The sequence below is a fragment of the Puma concolor genome, chromosome F2 (genome assembly GCF_028749965.1).
Source record: "Puma concolor isolate L17-30 chromosome F2, mPumCon1.1.hap2, whole genome shotgun sequence".
NCBI lineage: Eukaryota > Metazoa > Chordata > Mammalia > Carnivora > Felidae > Puma > Puma concolor.
In genome coordinates, this window is record NC_141684.1 from 65,209,158 (window position 1) to 65,235,558 (window position 26,401).

General features: G+C 38.0%; 1 protein-coding gene across 7 annotated transcripts in view; it reads right to left on the minus strand.

The window, feature by feature from the left end:
* CF2H8orf34 (chromosome F2 C8orf34 homolog) overlaps positions 1–25,873 on the minus strand; it is a 413,316-nt gene extending 387,443 nt beyond the window's left edge. For 6 of the 7 annotated variants that reach the window (XM_086696036.1, XM_086696035.1, XM_086696034.1 and 3 more), the window contains exon 1: positions 25,642–25,725. In XM_086696036.1, coding sequence (XP_086552162.1) covers positions 25,642–25,710 — 69 coding nt within the window. In that variant the 5' untranslated portion in view covers positions 25,711–25,725. Of the gene's footprint in view, positions 1–25,641 lie in introns of all 7 variants that reach the window. The other variant, XM_086696037.1, reaches the window with a different exon arrangement.
* Positions 25,874–26,401: the final 528 nt, after the last annotated feature.

Consider the following 26,401-nt stretch of genomic DNA (forward strand, 5'->3'; position numbering starts at 1 on the left):
ACAAGTAAATGAATTAACTAGGAAACAAATAGTGTGATTTCAAATCAATGTTATCAGTTCTCTGTCTTAGCACATTCACACATACGGTTTAAGAAAAACAAAACAAAGCAAAAATTGGCTCGCCAGGACATAGAAAAAAAAACACTAATCACTAAATTACTTTTAAAAATAAGTGGGGGGGGAGGGGGGACAGGTCAATGTTTCCTGAGGATTCACAATTCATACAGCACAGCGTCCAATGAGACTCATGACATTTGATACAATTGTGAGTAGCAGAATCTTAGAAGATTCTTACTGAGATTGTAACTAAAAACCTCGACTTCTTCCACATGCTTTTACTCCTAAGGATAGGCTTACCAACTCCTTACTCTTGCTTCTCGCTTCTGCCTTTCTCATAAGTGGACCTCTATGAGCGTTGCTCGGCTCAGCTTTTAAACTTTTAAACTTTCAAATAAGAAAAAAAAAAGGCGAAAGAAAACAGTACATTCCTGTCTTAGTCTCTTTGGACTTTTTTTTTTTTTAAATGTAAGCAGGGGAGGGGCAGAGAGAGAGAGGGAGAAAGAGAATCCGAAGCAGGCTCTCGGCTCTCAGCTGTAAGCACAGAGACCAGCGTAGGGCTTGGATTCACGGACTGTGAGATCATGACCTGAGTTGGACGCTTAACTGACTGAGCCACCCAGGTGCTCCCCATCTTTTCCTTTCCTTCCTTCCCTTCCTTCTCCCTCCCTCCTTCCGTCCTTCCTTCCTTCCCACAACAAATATATGCATTGTTCTAGGCCTTGGGGATACAAATGTGAAGAGAAGAAGGACAGGGATCTTGACATTGCCTCATGAAATATTGTGTGTCCTCTACAGCTCAGCACCTAGTACACTTAATGGTATGTTGCAGGCACTGCATAAAGTGTGAAGGGTAGGGTAGATGATGGCTTGATTGATGGAGGGAGATTAGGAGTGTAAGTTCCAGAACCTGATTAAAAACTAGATATGCCTAACTCTAAAGCCCAACCTCTTAACTACTTGGCTATCTTGCTGAATGCATCTACATATTATTTATAATATGTAGTGTCATCAAATCTAATCATACTTCTGGCACATGCTAATTCCTAGATTACAACAGGCCAAGACATGTGAGTATTTTAGGTAGTCTGTACTTTTTTTTCTAAACAAAATAATACTCTCAGGGACCCACTGTATAACACACACTTCATGAATCAATCTTTCATGATTGAAAGACTACCTTGTCTTAGGTCATCCTATTTGTTTTCTGGGTTTGAAAGACACCAGAATACCAACAGAAGCAGAAAGGAACATAGGAACATCCGATATAATGAGTTTCTATTCTAAAAATGCTTGTGCATGCCCACTATATGGTTGGAGCCATGGTTTCTCCATGGAGTGTACATGACTGTCTGTTAGGGAATGGGAAGAAAATATTAGAACTTCTACTTAGATTTATTTTTATTTCATCTTTTGAAAAGGTCTTTGTTCACATGTGTCTTATTATGTATAATTTTTTTAAACAGTTGTATATGCCTATAATTCATCCATACACATAAATGTGGATACATAAAGAAACAACTGTTATGAATAGGTTTGCACAAACAAGTCATGTGGAAACTACTGAGTTAGAACATGATATAGGCAAAGCTCATGTCAAAAATTCAATTTCCTGTGTCACCTTACTGCACAAAAATAAAATCTCTCTCTTAAAGGTATAAAATTAAGTCCAATTAAGATGTGGATGAGTCATCACAGAACTATCTCTGATAGAGTTAGAAAGCATCTCAAAGAATCTTATTGATGTTGATTCTATAACATCTTTTCCTATATGAAGAGAGAAGAGAAAATGACTTTTTATTGACTTGTTTTACACTAGTCACTAAATCAAAGCATATAGCCTTATTTAATCTTCACAGTAAGCCACTAAGGTAGGAAATATTTACCCTACTTTATGGTTGATTAAAAGAAAGTTAAGGGAGTTAAGTAATTTCCTGTCACACTTTTAGTAAAAGGGGAAATTGGTATTTGAACAATTTTTAATTGCAAAGACCAAGCATTTTCCCCCAAGGCAAATCCTAGTTTTAGCACTTAGACATGATCTAGGGCGAATTATTTAAACTCTGTTAGCCTTGATCATTTATTTTTTAAAAGATAACGATAAAGATAACTACCTTTAGTTGATTAGTATGTTTCACATATGGATTCTTTGTAGCACTGGGAGAAATATGGCTAATATTTTAGGAGCTACGTGGTGTCCTCAAGGCTTCACTCTGAATCTCAAAGCTCAAGTTGAATAATTACAAAGAAGTTCAAATATTTTTATCTATGTTTGGTGGAGAGCTGGGCCCTCAAACAATGTCCATGTCTGGTCAGTTTTGAACTACAACAAATCCTATCCACTACGAATAATAAAATAGGTTCACATCTGTTGTGCTATAGTCAGAAATGGGAGAAAACTTTCATTTTAAGTTTGATGTCATGAAGAGAGAAGCTGAACATCAAAGATTAAGAGTTTGCATCTTGTATTTGCTATAGGTTTATTTAACACACCAGAAGACATATAAATATGTTTCTAATATAATCTTCAAATAAAAAATTCTTAAGTATAGCTGTACTTTAAGAAAGAGTTATATCATTTTGCTTTTGTTATTAATGTCTGTGGCTATATTTATTTTAATTCTCTGATATACCAAGACTACTAACTAAAAAATAAACTCCAAAATACATATTTATTTCAAAATGAATGTAGAAAAAAACATATTTTAATTTTTTGGCCATATGCTGCTATAAATGAAATATATTGTGACTTAAGAAAAGGAAATAAATTCTACTAGCAAATTAACCAGTGAAGTAGAACATGGAATGAGACAGTTCCAGCTCTCTCAGAAATTTTGGCTAAAGCATTAAAGCGGAGAACAGTGGATCAAAAGTAAACCATATTGAATACTGTGATGACTAGTTTTATGTGTCAAATTGACTGGGCTAAGAGATGTCCACATAGCTGAAAAGACTATTTCTGAGTGTGTCCATGAGGGTGTCTCCAGGAGAGATCACCATTTGAATCAGTAGGTTCAATAAAGAAGACTGTCCTGACCAAGGCAGATGGCCATCATCCAATCCATTGAGCGACTGAATAGAACAAAAAGCTAGAGAAAGGGGGAATTTGCTCTCTCCCCTGCAGCTGGAATATCCACCTTCTCCCAACCTTGGACAGTGGTGCTCCCCTGGTTCTATGTTTCTTCCCTTTGTTCCCAAGACTCTCCATATAGCTGCTTCCTGAAATTACTGAATTTGAGTTACCCCAGCTTTTCCCTATTTGTTTTTTCAGTCCTCCAACCCCTATCCTGCCAATTCCCCATAATATATTATCTCTGTTGAAATATGAAATGTGGCTTCTGTTTTCCAACTTGCTCCTAATCAGTACTGAGGATCAAGATCCTTGGAGATAGAACTTTTATGATTTGTTTGGTCATATGCTTGAACCCAGTGAGAATTATAATACTAAAAATATGTGACATGTACACACATCACACTTTAAAATATTAACATGCATGTTTGTGATAAATTGCCTGGAGAAGCCTTTGTCTTGGGCAACTGAATGGCTGCTACACTTGACCACTATTGTAATAATGGTGAGCATAAGGAATACAAGTAATAACTTTAAGGGGGAATCTGCCTAAACTGACAGCTTACAAAAATAATGGCAAGCTCAGAGCTCTACTCTCAGCTCAACTCACAGAGAACCACAAAGCTTTGCCAGCAGCCATAAAACAATCTCTTATTTCTTAAAGCTCTAGGTGATTTTATGGAAATCATGTCCTTCTTGTTAAGGAGATAGTCTTTCTTTCTTTGGGGCTCTGAGTAACCTCACCTGGGAAGTTGCCTTGCAATGGCATACGTTTCTCATTAAGACTCACCCAACCACCCCTTTGTTTTCCCTTTAGACTGATAACCAGAATCAGCTATCAGCTTCTTCCTGGGAGACAGGTAAAAAGGTTGACCCTGTAGGAGATAGCTTACACCCTGTAAGATTTCCCTAATTTATTTTGGCAAAAATATGTATAGAAATGAATTCTAAGGATGTTAGATCAGAGCAAATGGAATAAAATACTGGGTTGTGCTGGGTTGATACAGGAGAATCTATACATTACTTATGTAAAGTGTTAGTTTTCATGTTCTAACAGTTTGCTAGGTTGGTTGACTGACATGGGGCCTCAAGAGTCCTGAATTCAGCGAGGTTGAGACGCTACAGTATAGAATGATTCAAAGGAAAGAGTACAAAGACTTAGAAAGATAAGAATAGTGCAGTAAATTTATCACGTGAAAACTGCACATCCACTCACCCCTGACTCTACACTGGGATGAGGACATTCTCTTCACTAAAGAATTAGGAAATACAGGGGCACCTGGGTAGCTCAGTTGGTTAAGCGTCTGACTTCAGCTCAGGTCATGATCTCATGGCTTGGGGGTTTGAGCCCTGCATCAGGCTCTGTGCTGATATCTCAGAGCCTGGAGCCTGCTTCAGATTTTGTGTCTCCTTCACTCTCTGCCCCTCCCCTACTCATGTGCTCGCTCTCTCGCTCTCTCTCTCTCCCCACCCCCCCGCCCTCAAAAATAAATAAACATTTAAAAAATTTTTAAAAAAGAACTAGGAGATACATCAGGGAGAAGACCAAGAGAATATCCTTGAAAAACTCTGTGTTGGCTGTCTTCTAAAGACCAGGGAAGACAGAGAAAATCCTGCCACTAAGACAGACTCTGCTTTCAACTGGGATGATGGCTTTCTCTGGAAGCCACTCAGGTGGCACTGCTTAACTTCCACAGACAGGACAGACATATTTATGATAATGAGCAACAGAAACCAAATGATAAGCAAAATGTTCTGACCAGCAGTAGTCTTTCATATTGCCTAAAAATTAATCATGGTGTCCCTAGAAGTAGAACAGACAGGCAGCCTACAAAATACAACTCAATCTATACAAAAAGAGAAAGAAACTGGATGTGGAAGGCTGAAACATGACTTGAGTTACCACAATGGAGAGTCTGGCCTCATGAAAATTTAGGGATTTCCCAAGTAGGTGAAGTCTCTGACGGCCCATTAATCCTTCAAGATTATCCTCTCCAAAGCTGCTGTACCCACACCACCTACCACTACAAAGGAGCATGCCTTTGATATACTGAACATACTGAATACCTGAATACACTGAACAACCCATTAGGCTGCTGGGATTTGTTAAAACTGACTTATTTATTTTGAGAGAGAGAGACAGTACAAGTGGGGAAGAGGAAGAGAGAGAGGGAGAGAGAGAGAATCTCAAGTCGGCTCTGCACTGTCAGTGCAAAGTCTGATGCAGGGCTTGAACTCACGAACCATGAGGTCATGACCTGGACAGAAATCAAGAGTTGGACACTTAACCAACTGAGCCACCGAGGCACCCCTGGGCTGCTGTTATCGAGTGGGGTCCAGAGCAACATCAGGCCCTTCTGCAGATCCAGCTGTAGTACATGCTGTTTTGGCGCTAAATCCTTATGTCCCAGGAGATCCAGTAATAGTCCAAGTGCTTGGGCCAAGTGGGATGCTGCACTGAGTGGCCAGCAAGCCTGCACAGGAGAAGATGCACAGGTCCCACGAGAATTTTAGTAAAGTCCTATGTGCTTCTCCAGATAGCAGAAGTCTTCTTGGTTTATTACTGGGCCCTAGAAGAACACCTGATTATTGGACATGATCTGAGCTGTCCGTTATGAATTGGGCGTTCTCTGACTACCACACCATAAGATTGGACATTTACAGCAGAAATCCAGAGCACAGTAAATTACATATGCAGGTAGCTCAGATTCCTTAAATATGTGCTTCTGCTACATTGCCTCTCCCTCAACCTATATGTACATCCTCATGGGGAGTTCATTAGTGATGCATGACTAAGGAGAAAAAAAAGGAACAAAACAAAACAAAAAAACACTTGATACTGGTTTAGACCTGGTCCAGTATGACATACTGGCATAGAATCAAGTGGACTATTAAGGTATTATATGTCCACCAAGAAGTCTTCTAGAAAGAAAGAGAGAAAGGCTCTAAAGCTTTAAGAATATTTACTTACCCTTGTAATTGATCTATTGCCAGAAATAGGGATTCACTGATTTATGGGCAGTGGATAATAGTGTGGCTAGAAGATTTGAAAATAACAGAATTGGAAGATTGGTTTCAAGGATGTCTAGGGAGAAGTATGTGAAAGAACATCTTAAAATGTGAATAAAAGATTAAGGTACTTGTTACCTGTCTATTTTGTGGGTTGGAATTTAAAAAAATGAATTGAAATAATGAACAACAGCATATATGCTGGCAAAAGTAGTGGCAAGAGGGAAAGCACTCTAAAGCTACTGCATTATTCATGAGGAAGGTAAACATATTACTCATCATGCATCCTACTATTTCTGGGAAAACCGCACACACAATTAAGTCTGAAACTTCCAAAAGTAGAAGAGGAAAGTCTTATATATATATAATATATATATATATTATATATTATTATTATATATATTATTATATTATATATTATATATTATATATTATATATATTATTATATATATTATATATATTATTATATATATTATTATATATATATATATTCATATATATATATATGAAATTTATTGTCAAATTTGTTTCCATACAACACCCAGTGCTCATCCCAACAGGTGCCCTCCTCCATGCCCATCACCAACTTTCCCCTCCCTCCCACCCCCCATCAACCCTCAGTTTACTCTCAGTTTTTAAGAGTCTCTTGGGGCGCCTGGGTGGCGCAGTCGGTTAAGCGTCCGACTTCAGCCAGGTCACGATCTCGCGGTCCGGGAGTTCGAGCCCCGCGTCAGGCCCTGGGCTGATGGCTCAGAGCCTGGAGCCTGTTTCAGATTCTGTGTCTCCCTCTCTCTCTGCCCCTCCCCCGTTCATGCGCTGTCTCTCTCTGTCCTAAAAATAAATAAACGTTGGGAAAAAAATTAAAAAAAAAAAAAAGAGTCTCTTACGGTTGGGCTCCCTCCCTCTCTTTTTTCTTTCTTCCCTTCCCCTCCCCCACAGTCTTCTGTTAAGTTTCTCAGGATCCGCATAAGAGTGAAAACATATGGTATCTCTCTTTCTCTGTATGACTTATTCCACTTAGCATAACACTCTCCAGTTCTATCCACGTTGCTACAAAAGGCCATATTTCATTCTTTCTCATTACCAACTAGTATTCCATTGTATATATAAATCACAGTTTCTTTATCCGTTCATCAGTTGATGGACATTCAGGCTTTTTCCATAATTTTGCTATTATTGAAAGCACTGCTATAAACTTTGGGGTACAAGTGCCCCTATGCATCAGCACTCCTGTATCCCTTGGATAAATTCCTAGCAGTGCTATTGCTGGGTCGTAGGGTAGATATATTTTTAATTTTTTGAGGAACCTCCACACTGTTTTCCCGAGTGGCTGCACCAGTTTGCATTCCTACCAACAGTGCAAGAGGGTTCCCGTTTCTCCACATCCTCTCCAACATCTATAGTCTCCTGATGTGCATCCTCTCCAACATCTATAGTCTCCTGATGTGTTCATTTTGGCCACTCTGACTGGTGTGAAGTGATATCTCAGTGTGGTTTTGATTTGTATTTCCCTGATGAGGCGTGACGTTGAGCATCTTTTCATGAGCCTGTTGGCCATCTGGATGTCTTCTTTAGAGAAGTGCCTATTCATGTCTTCTGCCAATTATTTCACTGGATTATTTGTTTTCCGGGTGTGGAGTTTGGTGAGTTCTTTATAGATTTTGGATAGCCCTTTGTCCAATATGTCATTTGTAAATATATTTTCCCATTCTGTAGGTTGCCTTTTAGTTTTGTTGATTGCTTCCTCTGCAGTGCAGAAGCTTTTTATCTTCATGAGGTCCCAACAGTTCATTTTGCTTTTAATTCCCTTGCCTTTGGAGATGCATCAAGTAAGAAATTTCTGCGGCTGAGGTCAGAGGGGTTTTTTGAAGAGGGAAGTCTTAAATAACATATTAGCAATCCAAACCCAGCAACTGATCAGAATCAATTTCTCCCAGAAATTCAAAACTGGTTTAACATTTTAAAATTCCAATAATGTACTTCTTCCAATTAACAGAATAAAGGAGAAAAGTCATATGATAATATCAATATATGAATAAGACCTTTGAATATTAAGTGAAGTCAATATTTTTAAAGTATTCTCTGTGCCCAATGTGGGGCTTGAACTCACAACCCTGAAATCAAGAGTCACATGCTCTTCCAAGTGAGCCAGCCAGGCACTCCAAGTGAACTCAGGTTTTAATTTTAAAAGTTCTAGCAAACTATTAAGAGAAGGAAATTTTTTTAACTTTATAAGTTATCCATTTATTTAAACTCTACTAATGTTGCAATGATCATTCCTCTTAAAATCAGAACCCACTCAAAAAAGTACAAAGTATTACCATTTCTTTTCAACACTGTATTAGAATTCTTAGCCAAAGGAGTAAAGTCCCTCTTCTCCTCAAAAAAGACAAAAAGGCTATTGACACTGAAAAGAAACAAAACTGTCATTTTTACTACTTTTCACTAATAATAGCCATCATATCATCATATGATTTTTAAAAAAAGGAAATAAAAGCTATAATAGCTGGAAAAAAGAAACAACACTGTGCTTTTCACAAACAATATGGCTCTTTACATGGAAAAATTCAAAATAATTTAGGGCTAAATAAAAATAAACTAGGATAATTTAGCATGGTTCTCAACACACATTTAAAATCAAAATGATAAATTTCCTTTCATCATAATTAAATCTACTTTCTGGTCCAATCTCAGAATAATCTGGGGTAAAACGTCCTCATTTTCATAGAGTAAGGTGGCATTTGAAACCTTTTGGGAGTAGGACTTCATTGAGCTAGATGACCCTCCAAAAATCACATTTTAAGTGTATTAAAATACAGTAGAAAGTAAACTAATACGTATAGACTCTATTGCATCTTAACTGGTCCAGAGAAGATTAAAATGACCAATTTTTCTATCTTAATTTTTCACAAATGAAAACTCTGCTGCATACTTAATAAGATCTTGGTATTAACAAAAAAAAAACTTCAAAATCAGACTTAATTTCTACAAACTATATGATTTTTATGAAAAACCTTGATTATTTGGTCAAAATGAGCCATCAAGAAAAAAACCATCCATCTAAGAATCCCAGATGTATACCCCATGTGAGAGAGAAGGCAATCAATTAAACACACAAAAAAGGATGCCATTTATTTTAGCTGCATCTTTCTTAGGCTCGCACAGATTGAATGGAGTCACATAATTACGTTTTTACTTTCCACAAATCACAATATTTTTTAAGTTTATTTATTTTGAGAGAGAGGGAGGGAGGGAGAGAGGGAGAGAGAATCCTAAGCAGGCTCCACACTGTCAGCACACAGCCCGATGTGGGGCTCAAACCCATGAACCATGAGTCATGACCTGAGCTGAAGTTGAATGTTTAACCAACTGAGCCACCCAGGCACCCTACAAATCACAATATTTTTAACCACATGGATAACTTAAAGACTCTTTTCTGACAAACAACAGAAAATCCAAATTGGTCCATCTTACACACACACACACACACACACAAAAGCGGATCCACTGACTCCTGTAATAGACTATAGAGATATTAATTCCTTTTACTTTGTGGATCATCTTTTAATCTTCTGCATATTTTTCATTTATGAAGCTTAGAAGTAGTGGAAAGGTTTAGCCTATTTTGTGATAAAGCAAAGATTATCTTGTGTTTCTGCAAGCCATGCTGTTATTATGCATTTACTCATTCAACAAGTATTTAATTAAATTCTTATGATGCATATACTACAAATTAGATACTTAGGAGGAACATTAAGAAAAAAAAAATAAGCCAACAGTATAGTTAGAAAAGCAAACCATAACGAAGAAAGTAGTTAAGTAACGTTGTGGTTAACCACAAAAGTGAGTGGCACAGCCCCTAAGTGCAATAGTTCACAGAAACAGAAAATCTAGGGTAGCTAGAGAAGTCAAAAATATTTAATTAAAGAAACAAAACATGAACTATCCCTTAATGAGTGGTTGATACTCAAACAGGAAAATGTAGATTCTGGGGTATGTGCCCAGATTCTTTCTTCAGAAACAAAAGCTCATTCTGCCAGCTGCCAGGAGTGTTGGCTGTTAGAGGCTCTCACCTAAGGTCTTGTCCAGATTCGTCCTTCCAGGAAGGCAGCTGCCTCATCCAAGGTCACATTCTTTGGAGGAAGCTTGCTTCTAATCACTAAAGTGCAAAGGAACAGGACCTCTGCACTTGCAGGGCTCTCCTGTGATCGTCTGAGAGTTCTATTATAACTACTTCACAGTTCACTTTGTTCCTCCACTCAAACCCACTTCCTTCACTCCCTTCAAGGTGCTGCTCCCATAAGCACGCCACAGTTAACCCTCTGCATGCAAATCTCCACCTCAGAGTCTGTCTCCCAAGGAACCCCATCTAAGACATTATAGCAAACAGAGAAAATATTCCATGTAGAAAGAATATCAAGCAAAGACTTGATATTATATGTACTGGGATAATTGGACAAAGTACCTTGCTCACACTGAAGGCAGTGTGTGGGGAAAATGAGAAGTATGGTTAAGTAGATTTTGGAGGACCCTGAATGCCACCCCAGTTTGGAATTCATCTCATAATTCAATGTTCCAAAACTCTTGCATCTTTAATGACCCTGGACTGTGAATTCATCCTCCTGGATGGATGGACGCAGAGCTAAAAGTGACAAAGTACAAGCATGAAAATTCTCTAAAGTTTGATTATCTTTAAAATGTACATGAGGGGCGCCTGGGTGGCGCAGTCGGTTAAGCGTCCGACTTCGGCCAGGTCGCGATCTCGCGGTCCGTGAGTTCGAGCCCCGCGTCGGGCTCTGGGCTGATGGCTCGGAGCCTGGGGCCTGTTTCCGATTCTGTGTCTCCCTCTCTCTCTGCCCCTCCCCCGTTCATGCTCTGTCTCTCTGTCCCAAAAATAAATAAACGTTGAAAAAAAAATGTTAAAAAAAAAATAAAAATAAATAAATAAATAAAATGTACATGAACCTTGAATATCATCCACAGTTATTAGGATTTGTCATAATGAATACATACTCTTGTTTAAGAAGCATGGCCACAATGAGTAGAGAAACTGTGTGTGTGTGTGTGTGTGTGTGTGTGTGTGTGTGTGTGTAAGCGTGCACGCACATGTGTGTTGTGTGTCCACACTTCTCAATGTTTTTTCAACTCTTTAAAAAGGGTTTAAAAAAAAGAAAGGGGTGGGTAAAACATGATAGTCAGGTTATATTTGAAAATGTTGACTTATGCCTTTCCACTTGCCCACCTGGCACCATTTCTAATCACCTGGTGCTCATTTGCATGACACCTGCTTCTAGCTTGTCATAACCATCATTTTTGATTTGTCTCCTGAATGAGGGGTTTTCCTTCAACCTCTGCCAATAGGCCCCATTAGGGTTTTAGTTTACAAGAAATCCAGTACTAATATGCAAATATAGTACACATATGGGAGTTAGTAGGGGCCTCAAGGAGATGAAATGATCTAAAACAAATGACTTAATACTAAAAGCAATAGCACAGTAATACAGAGAGCTTGGAAAATCAGAATGGTTGTGGGAGCAAAAACAGCCCCTCCACTGAGCACTTCATATAAAAGCTATAGACCATTCTTATCCATTCTTATCTTTTTGCATATGCTACATAGTTACATACACATACAATCTTGAATTCATATTTTCTACATTTTTAATGGTTCCATATAATATCCTATCTAGAGCAAAGCTTGTTTAACCTTTTTAAGGAATGTTTGGTAAGAAGAATGAGAATGAATACCTGATTGCAGGAAATGGGCTTACTGTGCATTGTGAAGACATGGCAGAGAACAAGGTTGGCAAATTAGATACTTTCCTTGTGGAGCTTAATTTAAGACAGTGAACCAATCTCTAAATAAATAAATGAGAAAAGGCCACACCTGATGAGTGCTGTGTGGAAATAAAACAACATGGTGTGATAGGGGCTGATGGGAAGCTGCTGAGATTGAGTGGTCTGTGAGGGCCTCTCTGACAGTATGTTTAAACCTGAGATCTGAACAGTAGGAGGAGCTGGCCATGTGAGGCATGTGAAGGAAAACCTTTAAGCAGAGAAAACATTGTGTAAAAGCCCTGAGTCTCAAAGCTTGCCTTTTAAGGCAGCTTCATCTCTGCTACTCAAAAGGCTAACCCTGGGAGGCTAATCCTGCAAACATATTCTCACTAAACATCCAGAATGAGCCAAATAAATATTTCCAGAAAGAAAGCCAGCTATAACATGTAACAACAGGAAACAGATGATTCAATACATCCTATGATATGCCCAAATTATCTGGAACAAGATTAGGTCATTCTATGATTTATATAACATATTTATATTCATCCTTATTTCAGAAGGAAGTTAAAGTATTTTCCAAAGAAGTATAGATTATGATCAAATAGCATAAATAAAAAGTAGAGGGAAACATAAAGTAAAACAAGTGAAGACAATGTGGGGAAAAGAAGGGAGATATAAATGCTCACGAGAAAGGAATCTTCATGTGCTACTGGTGGGAATACAAACTGGTGCGGCCACTGTGGAAAACACTATGGAGGTTTCTCAAAAAAATTACAAATAGAATTACCTATGACCCAGTAATTCCACTACTGGGTATTTACCCAAAGAAACCAAAAACACTAATCCAAAAAGATATATGCACCCCAATATTTACTGCAGCATTATTTACAATAGCCATGATTATGGAAGCAACCCAAGTATCTCTCCATAGATGAATGGATAAGGAAGATGTGGTATATATACAATGGAACATTGCTCAGCCATTAAAAAAAAGGATGAAATCTTGCCATTTGCAACAATGTAAATGGATCTAAAGGTTGTAAGGCTAAGCAAAATAATTCAGTCAGAGAAAGACAAATACCATATGACTTCACTCATGTGTGGAATTTTAGAAACAAAACAAATAAATAAAGTAAAAAGAGACAAAAAACCAGATTCTTAAATACAGAGGACAACTAGTAGTTGCCAGAGAGGAAGTGGATAGGGGGAGGAGTGAAAGAGATAAAAGATATTAAGAGTACACTTATCTTCATAAGCACTGAGACATGCATAGAATTGTTGAATCATATTGCATACCTGAAACTACTATAACTCTGTATGTTAATTATATTTCAATTAAAAAAAATGTTCATGATAATGACCTACATTCTGGCTACCATGAGTTTTCCAGAAGCCTATACAAAGAAAAAAAGGAAAGGAATGCTATGAATTACACAATTCAAAATATTCATATACAACAGTTTTTCTTTATTTTTTATTTTATCTTTTATTTAATTCCAGTATAGTTAACATCCAGTGTTACATTAGTTTCAGGTGTATGATATAGTGATTCAACAATTGTATATGTTACTCAGTGCTTATCATGATAAGTGTACTCTTAACCCTCTTCACCTATTTCATCTATGCCCTCACCCATCTCCCCTCTGGTAACCATTTGTTTGTTCTCAATAGTTGAGTCTACCTTTTGGTTTGTCTCTTTTTTGCTTGTTTGCCTTGCTTCCTAAATTCCGCATATGAATGACATCATCTGGTATTTGTCTTTCTCTGACTGACTTATTTCACTTAGTATAATACTCTCTAGATTCATCCATGTTGTTCCGAATGGCGAGCTTTCATTCTTTTTATGGCTAAGTAATATTCCATTATATATACATATATACCACCTTTTTTAATCCATTCATCTTGGGAAGATTCCTTAATTTGACTACTGTAAAGAATTCTGCAACAAACATAGTGGTATCTATATCCTTTCAAATTAGTATTTTCATATTCTTTGGGTAAATACCCAGTCGTGGAACTACTGGATCATATGGTAATTCTATTTTTAATTTTTTGAGGAACCTCCATTCTGTTTTCCACATGGCTGAGCTAGTCTGCATTCCCACCAACAGTGCACGAGGGTTCCTTTTTCTTGGCATCCTTGACAACACTTGTTGTTTCTTGTGTTTTTTATTTTAGCCATTCTGAAGGTGTGAGGTTCATAACCTATTTTTGACATTATAAAAGAGAACAGTAGTTCTCATAAGAGGATGCTGTCTAATGCAATGAATATGCCCCTCCACAACATCCTTTAATAGATGACAAAACCGTATTTTCATGGTCTGATTCTTATAATGACTCTCAATAAAGGCTTCTTAAATCACTCACTGCACAGCTCAGTGAAAGTAATTCTTTAGTGGGTCACCCTAAAGCTGAATGGGCACCCAAGTCACTCTTCAACTAACTTTATCCAAAAATATACTTGTTAATAACTTAAGAACTTGATGTACATGACCTGCATGAATTCTTCACTATTTCTCAAGATTGAACTATTGTCATTGGATTCCCTAACCATCCATAGACTATGGCAGTGACGTGTTGCTAATTGTACACAGACCTCAACATCTTACCTGAATATAAAGAAAGGGTTAGAGTTTTAAAATTCTGGAAAACTAAGACTTTAAGGTTCCACATAGCAGAGTATTTGTCATCTGTATATTTTAAGAGTGTTTTTCATATCATTCTTATATCACTAAGAGGAAAGATAATAAGAAATGTTTCAATAAGTATTTTTAGTCAGAATAGAATAATATTCTGTGCATAATAAACTGTAGCTGGTTTTAATCACCATTTTATATAATGCTAAAATAATTATTATATATCGTAAATAAAAAACATAACAAGAAAAAATGAAATCAACAAAACAATACCAGATCCTCTGGAGAGAATCCTAGGAGTAAAATAGCATTAAAATAAAAATAATATCTCAGAAATATACAGCTACAATAAATCTTAATACAATATAGTTCACTTCACACAAATAGATATATTATTTCAATGTGCAGACAAATCAAATGTACTGTCAATTCAATATAGCTTGTCACTTTTTGATTTCAGATCAATATGTTCAAAAAGCGAAGAAAGCGCAGGAGTTATATACCCCTTTACACTCCAGGCTATACTTCAAAAAGAAAGTTCTCTCTTTTATGTTAAAGGAACAACTTACAACCGAAAACTGTCAGTGTGTTTCATGTAGAACATTACTCAACAATCAGATCATTTAGGTATTTTTAATAATTCATGTTTAGATGTCTTACTGGTGCTAAGAACTCCCAGGAGCAAAAACAACAGAAACTAACAAATCTACCCTTTACCTTATTCAATTTACATACTTGATTCTATGGCAAATTTATTGGAAACCAATCTCTAAATCTGAACTTCAAATATTAATTTCTTACTTCTATTAGTCTATTAATGGAATGTATTGCTACGTATGAAAACGTACCAAACATATAAACAGAAAACCAAGGTAGGCTTCTGTAAAATTTACCAGAATATAATATTTGAGAGTGCCCCAAGTATTATCAGTCTTTTCTAAATATGCAGGAGTTTTTGAGGACAGGAAATATTTTATTTCAATTTATATTTCTTAATACATAATACAGCACCCAATAAATATGTACCAAATGAATGTAAATGACATTCCAAACATCATGTGCCAAAGAACTTAATAGCTGTTGAAAAGATAACAAAGTCATAATGAATTTTAAAGAAAGTGAAATCTCTCATAAACTGCTGAGATATTCCCAGACTCCTAGTGGCAAATGATTATTCATACCCAAACCACACTTTTCAAATTTGATAGGTTGACCCTGATTTTTTTCATTCATAAATGTACTTGACAACTATTTAGTAGAACACCATTTACATACCAGACATTTTCTAGGCAGGAAGACACAGTTACAAAGACTGCCAAAATATCTTCCCATAAGAAATTTATACTCTAGTGGAATAAACAGAATATAAACTGAAATCAAAGGAATAAAGCCAATAAAACAATATCAAATACAATAAGGGATATAAAAAAAACATGCTACAGAGAGTGACAGGGACATTGGATCTGTGTGTGCTATTTTAGTTGGGAGTGATCCAGGTTGCCTCTCTGAGACAATAAGATATATTCTGGATTGTTTTCTAATTATGTATAATGTCTCCAAATTTAGCCAAAGTAAAGTATACTTCTGTGATACAGCAACAAGCAAGACCTCCCTTTCTCCCACCGCTGAACAAAGAACACACACACACACACTCACACACACACACACACACACACACACACACACTGGCCTACTCTCCTTTCTAACTGTGCCACAGTGCTTTTTCAGAGATATCAGAGCTACAACCTTAAAAAGCAGATGTTTACTCTGTTGTTTTTTCCACACTTTGAATTAGTTCTAATTTCAGCATACTAGAAGGCCATCCTTCAAAAGCATCTCTCCACAGGGTCTGTCACTGAGTTATTACTATTAATTGAAAAGAGGGGCGCCTGGGTGGCGCAGTCGGTTAAGCGTCCGACTTCAGCCAGGTCACGATCTCGCGGTCCGTGAGTTCGAGCCCCGCGTCGGGCTCTGGGCTGATGGCTCAGAGCCTGGAGCCTGTTTCCGATTCTGTGTCTCCCTCTCTCTCTGCCCCTCCCCCGTTCATGCTCTGTCTCTCTCTGTCCCAAAAATTAAAAAAAAAAAAAAAAAAAAAAAACGTTGAAAAGAGAAGTAGTAGCATCTAATGAGATGGCAGTCAAAATATTGGGTGTCCACCAAGTGCCAGGCACTGGATTGGGTTCTTTAGACTTTGTTTCATCTCATATAGTCCTCATAAAATCCCTCTTAGGTATTGTCTTGCAGATGAGGACATTAATGTTCACAGAGATCATCAAGTGCCCAGGGTCAAGCAGAGAATAAATGGTTGCTAAGCTCGTATTATTTCCCAAGATCACCTGCTTCATCCCATATAACTGTGTCATGCAACTTCCTCCCTTCAAATGCAAATGTGCTGGGGGGCGGGGTATACATTAAGCCTTATACAGTGGTGTGGATTAATTTATCAGGCCCTCTCGTGAAAGCAGATATTAAAAAGGAAAAAATATAGCTGAAAGTGAATTAGATAGTTAAGTACATAATTAAAAGTTATTCACTGTACATAAAGGCTAATTAATGTGACGGGGAATATTTTGCTCTAGGTCTTAAAGGAATAAATATTAAGACGCTATTTGCTAGCTGGTTGTGACTTAAATGTATTTTTTTCCATAGAAGGAAAAAAATACACAAGTCTTGTTTGTGTGTTGTTTAATTCAACAGATATCAACTCCTTTATTGTCTGCGCTTTATTGTCTGTGCTCCACTAGACACTATAGTGAATGCACAATAAAGAATGAGGCAAGATATTTGTTTCCCACCTTTAAGAACTGAAGATCTACTTTGGATACAAAACATGACAAACACCCATTGTCAGCGGATTACTGATACTCACACATCCTTCACTGTAGAAGAGCCCTCTCTCTAGCTGGACAGATTGTCCTCTATGACTGGAAGGGCACAGAGGAATGACATAAAAAGCATGGGCCCTATTCTAACCAATCACATCAGTCCACTTTTTTAATGTATGCATGTTACCCTATAAAATTCTCTCAGCACTGCTTGAGCTGTGTTCCACAAATTGTGATATATCTTCCTTTCCATTGTTTGATGGATTTTTATTTCCCTGAGATTTCTTCTTTGACCAGTAGATTATTTAGAAGTATTCTGTATATTTTCACAGCGTTTTAGAAATTTTCCTGTTTTCTTTCTGTTACTGGTTTCTAGTTTTATTCCATTGTAATGGAGAAAACCTGTTGTATGATTTCAGCTGAGGTTTGTTCTGTGGCTCAGGGAATGGTCTGCCTTTGTATACATTCCGTGTCACTTGAAAAAAAAAATATGTATTCTGCAGTTGTTGCATTGAGTGGTCTACAAATGTCGACTATATCCTTTGATGTGCATTTGTTCCTCTATAGCATTCCTGATTTTCTGTATAGTTTTTCTTCCAATTGTCAAGAGAAGGGTTTTGAATTTCCTAACTATAGTTGTAGATTTCTCTACTTCTCTGCTTAAGTCTGTCAGTTTCCACTTCAAACACTTTGCAGCTCTGCTGTTGACTGCTATTTTTCTCGGTAGGTTTACCCTTATATTACTGCATAATGGCAGTTCCTGTCTCTAGTAATTTTCTATCCTCTGAAGTCTACTTTATCTGACATTAAAAGATCCACTCCTCCTTTCTTTGGATGTTTCAATCATATTTTTTTTTTCTATTCTTTACTTCTAGCCTGCTTGTTTCTTTGTATTTGAAGTGAGTTTCTTAGATACTGCCTACTGGTTGGGTCATATTTTTTTAATCTACTCTGACAATCTCTGTCTTTTAACTGGTATATTTAGACCATTTGCATTTAATTTAATTATTGACATATTATGACTAAAGTTTGCCATGTTATTTTTTTTTGTTTTCTATTTGTTCTTTGCTTTGTTTTTCTTTTTCCTACTCCTGTGAGTTATATGAACATTTTTTAGAACTCCATTTTATTTATTTTTTAAGTTTATTTATTTATTTTGAGAGGGTGTGGAGGCCAATGTGGGACTCAAACTCATGAACTGTGAGATCATGACCTGAGCCAAAAACAAGAGTCAGATAGACACTCAACTGACTAACCCAGCCTGGTGCCCCGAGAACTCCATTTTAAACTACCAGAGTTTTTGAGGGCATCTTTTTGTATAGCTTTTTTAGTGGTTGCTCTAGGTATGACATTAAAAATGCACAACTTATCAATAGGTGTTGTTGTTTTACCAGTTTAAGTGAACTATAGAAACCTTACCTCCTTTTCTCCCCTTTACTCTCTCCTGCTTATAATACAACTCTCAAATATTTTCTCTACATACATTTAGAACGACACCTGACATTGCCATAATTTTTGCTTCAACCATCAAACATAATTTAGGAAACTCAAAAGGAGAAGGAAAATGTATTATATTTAGTCATATTTTTTTCTCTTTCCATGTTCTTTCTTCTTTCCTAATGTTCTAAAGTTTTTTTTCTTTTATCAATTCCTCTCTGTTTAGAGAACTTCCTTTAGCCAAACTTTTAGAGTAGACCCATTGGTAACAAATTCTCTTGGTTTCCCCTTCATTTCTAAAGGATATTTTCTCTGATTATAAAACTCTAGACTCTTTCTTTCAGCATTTGAAAAATATTGTGCCACTTCTTTCTGACATTCATAGGTTTGATGAGAATCTGCTGCTATTCAAATTGTTTTCCCTGTATAGGTATGGTATTTCATTTCTCTCGCTCCTTTCAAGATATATCTTGACTTTTTTTTCCCCAGAAGTTTAACTATAATGTATCTTGGCATGGATTTCATGGCAAGAATCGCCTCATTACCACTCAGCAATGTTGAAAGTCCTGACTCTTTTTCTAGGCCTCTCCTGACATGACCCAGGTGGGGAGGGAAAGAAATGCCTCATTACTGCCAGGGGTGAGAGAAGCCATGCTTCCCACATGATCTCCACTGACACTGGTCTCAGAATATAGGGGTAAGAGTGGGGCCATAATGTAAATATAAATTAAAACTAAATGAGATATCACACAAACCTATTAGAATGGCTATTATTACAAAGACAGACAACACCAAGTTTTGGCGAGAACGTGGAACAATTGGAATCCTCATACAATGTTGGTTGGAATGTAAAATTGTACATACACTTTTCAAAACTAGTGGCTAATGTCTTAAAAAGTTAAATATACACCTACCATATGATCCAGCCAATTTATTCCAGGTATTTACCCAAGAGAAGCAAATGCATACATCCATATAGAATACTATTCAGAAACTAAAAGAAATAAATTACTGATACATGACACAAGATGGATGAATTGTAAAATAGTTATATTGAGTGAAAGAAGATATACAGAAAAAAAGCATGCATAGCATAGGATTCCATTTATACAAAACCCTAGAAAAGGAAAACTATTCTACGGTAACAGAAAGGAAACAAGTAGTTGCCTGGGGAAGTGGAGAGAATAAAGAAGGGTACAAAGGAAGAATGAACAAAGAGGCATTCTAGACAACAATAAGGAAGGAAGGCATATGAGGAACATGTCCAAACTGAATCCAACTATTTTAAGGCACCTTCCAGGGAATTCCAAATAACATTTCCACTACTTATAATTGACTCTATGTCACTTGACCATAGATAGGTGCAAAGGATATACCACCATTCATAATAAAGAAATTCTGTTCATATGGGAGAAACAGTCTCTCTGCCTCAGCACCTTTCCTTGTGTTCCAGCACTCTTATGTATTTATTTTTTAACATTTTTGTTGATATTTCAATAAAAGTTTGGAGGGAGAAGAGGAAAATGCATATGCTTAGTTGACCATGACTGTAAGTATAGCTATACTCAAAACTATAGCTTAATACTTACTGATTTCAATTGTATCTGTAAGTCACAGATACAATTCTTAACTAAGTTCACATAATTTAATCTTTAAAAAAATATCCAATGGGTGAACTACTTGCAAATACTTGTTTCCTAGATGGTCTTTTTTATTTTTAATATTTTTTTAATTTTAAAAGAACTTTAAACTTACAGAAAAAGTATATGAAGAGCAGAAATAACTCCATATATATACTTTACCTAGAGACCCCATTCAAGTTTTGCAAAACTTTCCTAATAATGTCCTTCCTAGTGAACATATCAGTTCTAGGACCATATTCTGCACTTAGTTGTATTGTCCCATCAGTTTGAGACTTTCCTTGACTGTCATGACTTTATACATTATTGAACACATCAGAAAATCAGAATTTCCCTATCAAAATTATCAGATATTTTCTCATTATTCAGCTCAGGTCATGTGTAATTGGCATAAATATTAAAGAATTAAAGTTGTTTTAGCTGCATACTATCAGGAGCACACAATATTGATTTGTCCCATCACTTGAGTAAAGTTCAGTCTGCCTGGTTTCTTCACTATAAAGTTACTTTTCCCTTTGTAATTAACAACTACTTTGTGGAAAGATACTAGACATTAGGTAAACATCTCATTCCTCCTCCAACTTTCACCCATTAGTTTTTAGCAACAATTAATGTTTATTGCCTCAATTATTGCTCAGTGGTTGCCAAGTAGTAATTCTCTAATTCCAGCACCACTTCTACTCTTATTAATTGGCATTCTACTATAAAGTAAAGCTTTATCTTCTCCCCATAAATTAGATACATTCATGTATCCCAATATATTGTAGTGGAATAAAATACTCCTATTTTATAGTATGATAATCTGTTACTATCATACTTTGAATCTCAAATTGCCCCAGATTTAGTTAACAGGAGTCTCTTCAAGCTTTTGACATGTTCCTATAATTCTTTGACCACTTCCTTATTCCCTGGCATAAGATGGTCCAGGTTTATCTTGTGCTTTCCCAGACTCAAGCCTAGGATCAACCATTTCTCCAAGGATATCTGGTTCCACTTGATGGAGAATGGTATTTAGAACTCAAAATCTGTCACTTGGTGTGCTCACTGCTACTGAGATGTTGCTATTTTTTAGGCCATCACAGTAGACAGAGTAAGGAAATAAATGTGGGCATATATACTTATGTATATGTTACTACATACAAATCCATATTTACTTCTATTACATTTATATCTATTTCTATTCTTGAAGTTATGAGATACACCAGTACCTCCAATTTCAATCCAACACTGCAGGGTGCATTCTACATTTTCTCCTTTTTGTATTTGTGAATCCCGTCTCTATCAGCAAGAAAACTGGACTGCATTATTTTCAATATATTTACTTATTCTCTCAACAGTCCTCTACCTTATATATAACAAATCTCCTGATCCTGCCAGGCCACTGCCTGAGAATCTCCAGGCCAACTTGAGTTCAAGGTTGCAGACATGGCTGGAATATGTAGGCCAGGGGTATCAGAAAAAAACAAGTTGCGCAGTAGTAACTGTATGAATGATGCAAGCTGATGGTTGACCACACATTTGATATGAGTCCACTTCATAACATATATGTCAAGTCAGTTAACACAAATTTAGCCCATGTGAGTAGAGGTACTTTGAACTAAACAGAGAAGGTGATAAAGTGGTTCCATTCTACTTGGAGTGGGTCAGACCACATTTGAAAAAAATGTAGTGAATTTGTAGTGAATACACAGAGATTTAAATATTCTATGAAGATTTAATGGGGACCCCATTATCCTGAGTTTTAATAGTTTAGGATTTCACTCTCTTGTAAGCATAATCAGTCCTAAACCAAGATATATGACTGCCCTGAGGACCCTTCCAACCAATAATATTCAAATAATTATTCTGTTTATTTCATGGAAATGGGAGAAACTGAAAAGTATAAACTTCTCTCTGTTGAAAATAAAGAATTTACTGTGATGTTCCACATACACAATTTCTTGGGAATGAAGTTTAACTACTTACAACATAGACAAAGTAGATCACTTGATCCCAAAAAGCAGATATATGCCAGTTGATTATTCAATTTCAAAAGTTTTAACTGTCAAGCTCCTCAACTATTAAGCAGTTGGTTGAAGTAAGTCTTGTGTTTGTGCCATGAATCTTGCCTACGTGTGCTACAAAATACCATACTTTGGTGAAAGTCAAACCATTTCATATCTCGCCAGTTAAGTAAGGAGTTACATGTGGAAATCTTTATTAATAGGATTCTAGTGCTAATTTATTGAAGCGATGTCAAGCATTCCTCATAGATTGATGCCTAGGCTATCAGGATACTAGCCTATCCTGAATAAGCCAATGAGAATACTAAAAGTATTAAAAATTTCAAGAGTTTGTGGGATATGTCATTATTACCATATTCACTTTACCTCTTTATATTATTTAATTAAAATATCATTACCCAGCTCTAATGCAATGATTTCTAGACATGGTTTTGTAATGCCTCTAAGCATGTTAAATCATATTTAAAGACAATATAAATTTATACCTTCAATCACGTGGAAACAAGATTAATTTTCATCTAACATAGTTTCACAATACCATATTGTATATAGCTTTATAAACTTCTCAAGTGATAAAATTTAGAAATAAGCAAATAAACTAAGTTAAGAAATAAACTAAGTAACTAAATTAGGTAATTAAGCTGTATAGTTAAAAAAATAACAAGATACAAATATTCTCAACCAGTATATGTTATCGTTGCTTTTTTTTTTTAAACAATATTCCTGTGCTCTCTTTAAGGTGCTTTACTCCAGTAAGTTTTCTTAAAACATTCCTAACTTAGAAAATCTGTAAAGGGAACACATTTTCAGGTCTTGTATATTTTCAAAACTAAAGTAAGCCTATGTCCACCAACTCCAGGGCACAAAAAAATCACAACATAGCACAGATATTAAAACTTAAGAGTCACAAGAGTTTAACTTATGACACCGTTTCTTACAATGTGGTCCAGAAATTAAATATGTAACAATCATTTGTGCCACTTCTTACTAAGTCCAGGTTCCTGGGCTCCTCCTTGATCTCCTGAAGCAGTTCTCATGAGAAGCACTGACCAAAGCCCTGGGGGCTTTGAGAATGCCAGATGAACACTATACATTTTATATTCTCTCTAGCATGAGACAGACGCTACAGGCTAGTGAGATTTTCTAATTTTGTGAAGTATATATAATTCTATTCAAAACTAAGCTCTGTTATGATCAAAATTGTTGCATACAAACCTGCTTTTAGAAGCAGAAACTTAGCTGTTTTCTCCCTTCAATTGTTTAAAGCACATATCAACCCTTAAAAATTACTCACCACTGCAATCCAAGCTAATAGGGATGTAGGTAATATGTCACCCAAAAAAATCAATAAAATACATAGCATATAATTTTGTCTTTTTTTTTTTTTTTTTTTTTTTTGGTGAGGAGGTCTTAAGATTTTATGAGACAATTTCGTCTTCACTTAAAATTCATTAATGCAGAACTATCTAGAGGGCTAGTTTTTTTTAATAAGCACTTGATAAAAATCAAGTTGGATTTATTTCCTAATTATGTAGAAAGTTTACACATATTCCAAACTCTCTCATTATCATTTGGAGAGAGTCTCAGCAATTTTAAAATAAATTAACAAATCTATTAAAACAAACAACTCAATCTCCCTGGTAAATTATACTTTATATTCTAGGGGCGTAGAAACACTGTGAAAGTATTTCATGTTTCTTTTAACACAATTAATACACTGTGTCACGAAGTGTTATTATGCTTCCGCTTTTTATACAGATAGATATCGAACTAGGCATGGTCTCTAATCATTAGAATAAAATAAAACAACCTAGCTGCACCAGCAATTCTACATGGACTTCCTCTGCTAACACTTGGGCAGAAACAAGAATCAAGACATGCATTATAGGACTTCATGACTCTATACAACGAGTTTCAGTTGAAACAGTAGCCATAGCTCCCAAGACACTACAACGTTAACTTAAAGTTGGGCAGAAAAACTTGAGATCTTGCAAATCTTGGTTATCTGAAACCCATCCTCCCCAGAGAAAAGACCTATCTGATCACATCCCTGTCCACCTCTCCCTTTTTGTGCTAGGGCATTATTTCGCTTCCCCCACCCCTCTCTGCAGTTATTCTCTTCTCCTCAGTACTAGGGAACAACCCCATTCTCTATCTTTTCCCCCTGCCGCGTTACAGCCTTACTCCCACGCCGCGGACACGTAAACCGCCAATAGTGACCACAGCTGCTTTTGGTGGGGGAGGGAGGATCTCGAGCCTCCCACGTCCGTCCGATCGTCTCCCACCCGTGCCCAGCTGGATGGTGGGACCGGGCTGGGAACGGACCCTGGGCATTCCTCCCCGCGGGAACTAGCATCTGCCCAGCGCGCTGGCTACCGCCGGGACGCTTTGCCAGTGCCCAGTTCAGTCTCTGGTTCTTTTTCTCTTGTCCTCCCGCTCTTCCTTTCTCCTCCTGTATTTCTGTCATCGGTTCTTTGATGGCGAGAGAAAGCAGCTCAGAGCTACACGTCTCCTCTCATAAATACGTGTATGCTTTTCCTGAATCTTTCTCCGCCCCTTTCTCACCCTAACACATGTAGGGTCTGCAATGCACAGGACTCTTCCTTCATCCAGAGATCAATGTCAGCGTCTCAGTTTGACAATTTCACTCAAGGCGCCTTCATCTACCGAAGCCTACTCCTTACCAGTTCAGTTTTCTCCCAGTTAACCACAGTCTCCCCCATTGCTAAGCGCCTCTTCCACCTTTCTGGCTTCTACTACTGCCAACATTAAAAAAAAAAAAAAAAAAAAAAAAAAAAAAAATCCAACATGCAATACGGTGTAAATTCCAGGAAGAAAGTGTGAGCGTGTAAGACAGTCTAAGTGTGTGCATCTGTGGGTCTCAGCCTGTCCGGGTCCTGTGCATAAGGCTGAGAGATGCAGGACAGTCAGACCGCTCAAACTTCCCCTGCCAGACTGACGCTGGGCCCTCTCCAGCTCACCTGTCCGCGCCCAGGTAACCGGCAAGGTGCCCGCCCGGCCGCGTTTCCGGACCCCCTGGCCCGGGCAGAGCGAATGCCAGTGAACTGGGGCCGCACGGCCACCCCTCCCGCGCATTTGTTCGCGGTCCCTCCTTCCCTCCGGGTGTTCTGAACCCCTTCCCCCAGATACAAACGGGACCGCCCTCCTCCACAGCGCCTTACCTCAAACAGGGGACCGATCTTGTTCTTCTCCAGGTAAGCCTGGATCCGGGATTGTTGATGAGACGCCATGGAGAGACAGAAGGGGCCGCGGAGAGTGCGGGAGAGCGCGCGGCCGTGCGCCTGGGCCAGGGGACAACCTTCCTTTTTCCCCCGGACTGGAGCCGGGACAGGAGCTCCAGAGCCTCGGCTCCCCCGGCGTGGCGGGCACAGCCCCGGCCGCGGGCGTGGGCTGCAGCCCCGGGAGCCGCGAGCGCGTGGGGCGCCGAGAGCCGGAAGCCCGGGCGCGGCGCCGCCAACTCAGTCAACTCCGAGGCGAGGGGAGAACTCATTCATCGCGTTCTCCTCCTGGCGCCCACCCCCGCCGCTCTCCGCAGCGCGCGGCGCCGGGGGAAATTCGAGGCAGAGGTTCCAGGTTCCTCTCTCCTCTGGGCGGCAGCAGCAGCAGCAGCAGGAGCCAGGAGGCGGATGCTTCTCCGCCTGGCGCGGCGCCGGGGGCGCCCTCGGGCGGTGGGGGGCTGCGGGGCTCGAACTCGCGGCAAGCGTGCGTGTGCGTGCGTGTGTGTCCGCGCGCCCGACTGTGTGCGTCCCCTTTCCCCCTTGCAGGAACAAACAGCCCGGGCTTCTCCCCAGGCTGTGCTCGCCCTGCCCGCCGCTCCCTAGCGACAGCGCCGCTCAAAAAGCCAATGGTGAAGGTGCTTCTTTCAAAGTGCACATAAATCTGGTGCTTGTTGGCTACTCTTGGCAGCTACAAACGCTGTTC